This window comes from Mus caroli, unplaced genomic scaffold, assembly GCF_978045245.1.
Source record: "Mus caroli unplaced genomic scaffold, Mus_caroli_1 scaffold_19, whole genome shotgun sequence".
Lineage (NCBI taxonomy): Eukaryota > Metazoa > Chordata > Mammalia > Rodentia > Muridae > Mus > Mus caroli.
The window spans coordinates 12,394,613-12,403,199 of record NW_028227274.1 but is presented as its reverse complement, the minus strand read 5'-3'; the positions used below and the strand labels follow the sequence as shown (position 1 = coordinate 12,403,199).

Below are 8,587 nucleotides of genomic sequence, written 5' to 3'. Positions count from 1 at the left end.
AAGAAACAACCAACAATCCTTATAATTATCATCATCTGCTGCGTTTCCCTCTTTTGGCAAAGAAACACTCCATCCATTTGTAGAAATCGCCCGCGGACACGTTACATCAAAACTAATCACAACGATTAAAATCAGCTTTTCTGTGCAAGGGAAGAGTAAAAAGCAAGTTGGGGGCCGGAATGAGACTGTTTTTCCAACAACAAAAAAAAAATCTAGGAAAAAATCGTATATGTATATTACTCTATAGGTCTATGCAAGGCTTTATTTTTTGAAGATCAACTGTGAGCCCTGTGATCGGTTAATTTGATTTAAGTTTTATTTTGGAGATTTGGAGTAGAGGTAGAGGCGCGAGCTAATTGTATCCTGATCCTTGCCTTGAGGGGTTTCAAAGCCCTGGAGCAACTCTCCTCTGTATTTTGTTCTGTCTACCTTAGCCAAGCTATTGCATTTCTCTCTGGTGTGGCGAGGCGAGCAGATCGCTGGGAGAGAAATCGGAAAAGGGGGGAGAGGAAAAGGAAAAGGGGACTTGGAAAGAGACTTTGTGCTTCAATGTTTCAGGTAAGATCTGACGGTTTGGGTTTGTTATTATTTGCTAAGGAGGGTATGGCTGGGACTTTGGGCGCAACTCGCTTTTACGCATGTGCCAGGCATGGGGCGAGAGCGCGGCACACTCGCACACACGCAGCCGGGCGCGGACGGCGGCTGGGGATCCGCTCGCACCGTCTGCGGCTCCTCGGTTTTCTTCCTGGCAGAAGGAGCCGAGCGGCGCGGGCGGAGGCGGCGAGAGCCCCGGCTGGAGCTCCGCGGGGTCGGAAGGCGGCGCGCGGACGGGGCTAGGGGTCCAAGCGGCCGGATGCTGTGTTTCGGAGCTCACCGCTGCGGCTCTCGGACCCCCGGGTCCCGTCCCGGCTCCCGCCAGCCGCGCGCGTCCATTCTTCCCCGGGCGCCGCAAGGCTCCGCGCCGATCGCGTTGGGGGTGGGGACCGTCGCCCTGCTCTCAGCCAGCCTTGGCGGCGCCCCCCCGGACACCCGCTCAAAGACGCCATTGTGGCTGCTGAGCGGATCGGGCCCCCAGGCGCTTTATTTATTTATTTATTTTTCCCTTCCCCTTTCTCCCGGGCTGAGCCCTTTTGTGAGCCGCGGCTGGTGCCCAGAGCCAGCCCGCATGCCACCCGGGCTGATCCAGATTCGTCGCCTCCTCCCACTCAGGCGCCTTTAAAGCCTTTTCCCATCCCCTCCCATTTCCCCTCCCCCCTCCTTGGGTGCAAATGTTTCATTTATTTTTAAAAAGCACCGGTTCCTCTTCCTTCCCACCTCCTCCCCTGATAGAGACCTAGGCACATTCTCCGGAATCGACGTCTCCTTGGGAGGCTGGCGCGGGCTGGGGGCGCTGGGGTAGGGGAGGGCTGCGGCCGCCACCGCCGCAGGTAACGGCGGCTTTTCAGCGATTGCCCCTTTTCTACCGAGCCTGCAGCTCCGAGTCCTGAGCCCACATCCTTCCCTCCTCCTCTTCTGGAGTCCACGGTTCTCTTAAAGGGACAGAGTTTCGTGGCCGCCACCGGTGTGCGCGGTCGAAACCCGCGCTCCGGGGCGCAGAGGTGGGAGGAAGGGAAGCAGTTTGGCTCCTTTCTGACCTCTTTCCTCCCCATCCCCCAGCCTGCCCCCCCCCCTCCTGATGGAAATATGGTGTGCGCTTCCTCTCCTGCCCCCAAGAGGGACCTGGCTGGAAAATAAAAGAGTCCTCACCTCCTGGAAAAAAGAATGGGGCGGGTGACGCGTTGTGGTGAACTGCTTGCAAAGTGAGGTTGAATCCCTGAACGCCGAAGTAGGGGGAGGGTGAAACTGATGCGAGGACCCCTTATCTGGATGCCCGCCCGGCTCGGGCGCCAGGCACGCAGCAACTTCCTAGCGATCCCGGGCCGGCTTGGATCGCCTTTGTGCTCTTCAGCACTTAAGCTGTCGTGGAAATGATTTTTCGGTGTTAACACCTTTTTTACCGAAACTGTGCTTCGCAGGCCGACTGGGCCGGAGCGGACAAAGTTAGCAAAGTTAGGATGGGGCGGTCGGTTTTGTACGTGGAGACTCGCACGGGCGAACTGTCCAAGACCTTTATGCTCTGGCTTCCTGTCTAAGAGGGACACCTCGGAAGGCAGAAGTAATTTGGTACAAATATTATACAAATACTACCGTTTAGGGCATAGGACTGGCTGCTTTCAAGCAAATTTTTGTTGTTCTCTCCCACCCCCCAGTCCCCGCCTCTGTGTGTGTGTGTGTGTGTGTGTGTGTGTGTGTGTGTCCTTGGTGGCACCCGGGAAGACAACAGTTTGGTGGCACTCGGGGAGACACACAGTTTAACATACTCATTCTTTAAGAAACGTTTGCCTTCTGTTTTCAATCAACTAAGCTGGCAGCTAGAGATACAAGTTTATTTGAGAATACCCTCTGGGTACCAAGCATGCTTGGATTGTTTTAGCAAATTAAAAATGAGCAAAAGGCTTTTACCTTCTCAGCAGTAGACTCCTTAAGAGACCTCCTGTTTCGTGTGTTGTGTGTGTGTGTGTGTGTGTGTGTGTGTTCCAGGGGAAACATTTTCTGAGTGTTTTTAATGTAGAAAGGAGAAAATAAAGAATTTTTTAAAGGCTGAGGCTGATGCCACGAAATGATTCATTAAATCTTGAGTCCACATCAAGGAATCCACCTGCCTGTGTGGGAGGCTGTAAGAGCTAATAGCCAGTCGACTTGGCGAATTTTAAATAGCAATGAGTCCATTTGTCTCCAGGATAATGGGCAAGATGCCGGTTTATCCCTCATGCTTAGATTTCGGTGGCATTTGGCTTAGGAGAAAGGGCTGGTTGTTTAGGAGTCTGTGCCGTTAGCGGTCCTGCTGATGCAGATTAAAAAGAGCTGTTGGTGATTGTAAGGATGGCAGTAGGTTAAGTGTTTAGTTAATGTGGTGACAAAGGTGACCCTGGAACTTTAAAACTTCGCATCATAGAGAAAACTTCCTGGGCTGGGGCTTGTGTGTAAAGAGAATGTAACTAACTAGGCAAAAGTGCCATAGGTTTGCATGGAAGAAATCTCTAGATGCAGGGAGTATGAATGCTAGTTGGGGGTGGGGGTCTCCCACCACAGCATGCAAATTGACTGCAATGGGTTTTGCTCTATTAATTATGCCCGAAGCAAAATATATAAACTCCCGGAACATACACTAGAGGTCTCTCTTCCAGCTGTACAATTGTTATTCTTGTGACTCTTTGCTAGAGCATGTATAGTGGGGCACTCAGTAAAGGCAGGGTTCATAAATAATTTTACCTTCCTGGTTATTCTTCATATTCTGTTGTGAAGCATTTATTTTGAGGAGATGATTCAGTAATTCCTGCCCACTTTATGCTACTCAAGCATTCAGAATGTAGCTACAGTAAGACAGATTTCTACTAGCTGGTGAAAATGTCCTGGTCAGTTTGCATTGAAACATGTATTTTAGGCTTTTCTGCATCAAATTATTTATCTTTAAAAAATACAAATAGAAAAGTGAAGGTAACACTTGCTTGTATGACTGCTTTCTGGTTTTGACATTTCTAAACTCTGGGTAATTACCATACACCATCCTGAAATATAGTTTTTGTTTTTGTTTTGTTTTTGTTTTTGTTTTTCTCAGATCTACTATTTGCATCAACTGTAAAGTCACTCAAACCTGGCTTTTAAAAAGCTGCTTCTTAAACTGCATTTTTGAACTTTTTTCAACTATAATTTATCATTTTTCAATAAACAAAGCATTTATTCATCCTCAAGAAAAAACATCTTGGGAATGAAAACTTTTGGATGTGAGTGTGTGCACTTACTTGGAGAACTTACTCACGGCAGGCTTGAGAAACAATTTGCCATCCTTGGATACAGTTACAACTCCCTGACTTCTCATTCATAACAATGTACCAGATGCAGGGAATGCTTTGCTTTTGAGGAGTTTAGATTGAGAGCTCTGCAAAGAGTAAGATGAGATTACCTTTTAAGAATCATTTCTTGAAGTCTGTTTTCATTAAGCTCATCCATTCAGCCAACCAATATTTATTTGTTCTGGCTATCCAGGAAACTTCATTAGATGCTGGAGCCGCCATGGTGAGGAAAGGCATCCAGGGCCCTGATTGCCCAGAGTTTATGATTACAGAGACAGATTAATTGGATAATTGAACAATTGATAGAGATTAGTGCTTCGAAAGAAAAGGGAAATTTTAGTAGTATGAACCAAGAGGTGCAAAATGGCCAAGGCTGGATCAGATTTCCAGAGAAAGCTCTAGAACCTGAGATCTAAATGTTAGAGAGGTAAGTGGATGAGCTGGGTTGCAGTGGTTTCAACCCTCAGGGTGACACTAAAGGGTAGGGGCAAGAAGGCTAGGGAGGAGAATGGCAGCGCATGCTGAGGCCTGTGCACAATCCTGGAAGCATGTGGGCAAATGATTACACAGAGCAACGTGGTGAAGGCAACCTTGAATTGGCCATTACAGTGGGTTAGGCGAGAGCACATCAGATGTAGCTAGCGGCAGGAGAACCAGTGATGGAAAGATGTGCAATCCGCTTTGAAGGTAAACATCTAGGAAAAGCTTGGTTATGGGTCACCGAGAGGAGAAGAGAGAAGAATATCAAGGTTTGGGGCTTGTTGAGGTTTGAATGTTTTTGCCCCCAGGTGGCGCTGACTTTGAAGGTTGTAGAAGTTTTAGGAGGTAGAACCTTGCTTAAGGAAGCAAGTCCATGAGGATGGGCTTTGAGCTTCCAATCCACTTGCTACTACCTGTTCAACCAAGATGTACGGCTATGGGAAGTACATGGGTACAACCCTGCCACCATAAAAGCCATTGCTACAGTGCCTTTTCCTCAGATATGGACTGTACCCCTAAAACTGTAGGCCCCAACAAACCTTTACTCCCTGGCTTAGTTAGGGTTTCATAGCTGAGAACAGACACCATAACCAAAGAAACTCTTATAAAGGACAACATTTAACTGGGACTGGCTTACAGGTTCAGAGGTTCAGTCTGTTATCACCACATGGGGAGCATGGCAACATCCAGGCAGACATGGAGCTGGCAGGGCTGAGAGTTCAACTTCTTGTTCCAAAGGCAGCTAGGACCAGACTGGCTTCCAGGCAACTTGGACAAGGGTCTTAAAGCCCACACCCACAGTGACACATTTACTCCCACAAGGCCACACCTCCTAATAGTGCCACTCCCTGGGCCAAGCATATATAAACCATCATACCCTCTTAAGTTGCTTCTTGCTGTATGTTTAATCACAGCAAGAAAAGTAATGAATGCAGGGCATGTTAATCAAGTAGATGTGGTATTTGGGAGGCTGGTTTGGTATCTTTTTGCTTCCTCTCGAGTGACCAGAAGGAGTGGTAATGAGAAGCCTCATCCACATCCAGTGTATCTAAATTCACAAGGCAACCATGGCATCTGGTCCGGTCATTCTTCAATTGCTCCATTTGTTCCACAGTCCTGTGCAGTGCCTGTATCCATCAGGGCCTCCTCTGCCTGTCCTTCACATCCTGTCCTCTAAGCCCCTTTTGCTTGAACTGCCCTGTAAGGTCTGTTCAACAAGGAGCTCCTGATAAGCTGGAAGTCACCACTGAGAGAGGCTTTGGAACAAAGTCAGGTGTGTGTCTTATGATATACATGAACTGTATCATAAAATCACTGCTGTGGCCACTGGCAAACTGTAAGAAACCTCTCACCCATGCGCCTGTAAGTAAGTCTAACTCAGTCCATTGGGTCATTTAAAATGGCTTGAAAGTAGAAGAGTGACTGACTGGGAAGAGGAAGGGGGCAGGTATGAGTGTGGGGGGCAAGGAGAGGGAATGGGGTGAATAAGCACATTTTGTACATGTGTGAAATCTGTTATTGTGCACAATAAACCTACGTTAAGAACAATGTTTAAGGTATAAAGGCCTTACATTACTGGAAAAGTTCATTGCTCAGCAGCTGGAGAGATGGCGACGTGGTTAAGACCGCTTACTCCTTTGCAGAGGGTTTGGTTTCTAAAACTTACATGGTGGCTCCAAACGGCTTGTAATGTCTCGCTTTGGTGAGTTCCTGCATTACAAGCCATTCATATAAACTGTAGCAGGCAAAGCACACCTACATAAAAGTAAAAAATGAATGGATAATTTTTAAAAATTAGCTGTTCAACTCTGCCTTTTAAAGTCATTTGCATACAAATAAGATAACCATCCCATTCAAAAAGGCAGCAAGAAAGGTGTAAGGAAATAAGTCGCCTTTAAATTGACCTTTCCTTAGATACATTTTTGTGTATCTGACCCTTGAATACACGGTGACCACGGCAACTCTCATAAAAGAAAACATTTAATTGGGGATTGCACACAGTCTCAGAGTCTATCCATTATCAGCATGGCAGTAAGCATGGCAGCCTGCAGGCAGACATGGTGCAGGACATGGTGCAGGAGAGGAAGCTGAGAGTTCACATCTGGATCCAGAGGCAGCAGGAAGAGAGACACACTGGACCTTGCTTGGGCCTCTGCAGCCCCAAACCCCACCTCCAGTGGCACACTTCCTCCAACAAGGGCACACCTCCTCATTCCTTTCAAGTAGTGCCACTGCCTGGTGACCAAGCAATCAAGATTGTGGGCCTATGGGGACAATTCTTACCACCACGGTGACGTTTATGTTTCTAAGTCAAAACACCCCACAGAAGCAAATGGGAAAAGAAAGGTTCCTTTTGGCTCATGCATGGATTCAATTTACAACAAGAAAGCCACGGTGGAGATGCCTAATTTGGGGCTGCAGGCCCCTGTGGGGCTGCTTAAGTGGCAACTAACCAGAAAGTACAGAAATCCGGACTGGGGCTGGAGGACAGGTACAACTTACACAGATCACAGTAACCCACTTCAACTTCCTAGACCCACCTCCTAAATAACCCATAGCCCCCCCCCCCCCCCAGGATACCTCTACCCCCTGGAGAACTAACATCCAAACCTGAGCCAGCTGGGAAACACCTTAAACTTAAACCATAGTGATTCCCCAAAACATGTGGACCTCTCTCGACTGCTCCTTGGCTAGCCTGGTCTCCATGTGGTCTTCTCATGTCTCTTTATAAGTGAGCGCTTTGGAGCTTCTGAGATCTTGTTCCTTCTTTTAATTTGTTCTTACTTCTCAAAAACTTATCCTCTATGTCTAGATTCACAAAAAAATGTAGAACATCTAGTCTGTGGATTAATTTTTAAATAATCTGAAATTGGGCATTTAGTGGTTTTGCTTTCAACATTGACATTTATTAGAAAGGGGATTTCCATTAAAGAAGCCTGCCATAAATCTTTTATAATAGTATTTTCCTTCTCTGGTTGTACTTCTTCCAGAAAATTCCAGTCTGGGCTCCTTCCAGAAAATTCCAGTCTGGGCTCCTTCCAGAAAATTGAGGCTTCAGTTATTTCAGGAAGCAATGTGAATACCATTCTCTTCATGGGAGTTTGATACACACGTAAAGCCCTAAGGCATTTTTTTCTGGTGGGTCTCTTGTAGGTAGCCTTTTGGGAATGTGGGGCAGGCTTTAATTAGATGAATGCCCATCCTTTCAGCCATATCGCCTGGGGTTCCATCTCTCTCCAACCTGCCTTGTGTGGTTTCTGATAGAATAAGCAGTATCAATGCCTCAAGGCACCCCCTGTCGGAGGAGCCACCCCACTTCTAACTGCTCAAACCTTCAGTGTGCTTGAGTTTCACTGCTTCCTGGCTGCACAAGATGGTGCCCACACAGTGGGAATATCCATGACCCAAAGGAGCGAATCCAGCATTCCTTGCTGGGCCCCTCAAATAACACTAGTTACAAAGCGTATATGCAGTTGTTAAGTCAGGGGTGGGAGCAGCGTAGGGACTCTAACCCAGAAGAACAACTATCAGAAGTGTCAGAGGAAAGCATTAATGATAAACTCAGAGTCACCAATAGTGTGTCAGTATTGCATTAAGGAAAAGAAGTTATGAAGCTCCCCCCTTGGTGTAATAAACCAAGAGCCAGCCTGGATTTGAATTCTTTCTCTCTGTGTGTCCTGTCATTCCTGTCTGGCTGTTGTACCAGTCTGAATCTGTGCCTGCATGAATGCTGCATTGTCTTGTCTTTCTCTTGTCTCTCGGCCCCATCCCCACCCCGTGTGTGTGTGTGTGTGTGTGTGTGTGTGTGTGTGTGTGTGTGTAGGTCCTTGCATGTCTGTATCTGTCTATCCCTAACAAAGGGCTATGCTCTATATTTACTTAACAGTGGAAAAAGTATCATATGAAGAAGGAAAGGGATACCTTATAGAAATCTTTAACAGAGTTTCACAAGTCACTGACTCTAACTGATCCCGTTGACAAGCAAACAAACAAACACTGTCAAACACTATTCAGATGATGTTTCCAGCATTTGTGGGGTGTGTTCGTTTTATAAGGATGCTTTCAGCCTCTTTTCTATTTCCAGGATTCATTACCATAACTTCACACACACACACACACACACACACACACACACTTTGGGTCATTGGCACGGAAGAGTACATAACTTAAGACTATAGCTATACATTAGCTTAGGTTATAAAAGTTGGTTATAT

General features: G+C 46.9%; 1 protein-coding gene across 1 annotated transcript in view; it reads left to right on the top strand.

The window, feature by feature from the left end:
* The first annotated feature begins 436 nt into the window (after positions 1-436).
* The window catches only part of Kctd1 (potassium channel tetramerization domain containing 1), a 183,287-nt gene continuing 175,136 nt past the window's right edge, over positions 437-8,587 (top strand). The window contains exon 1 of the mRNA XM_021150844.3: positions 437-558. Within this exon, the coding sequence (XP_021006503.1) occupies positions 550-558 (9 nt within the window). The 5' untranslated portion in view covers positions 437-549. The remainder of the gene's footprint in view (positions 559-8,587) is intronic.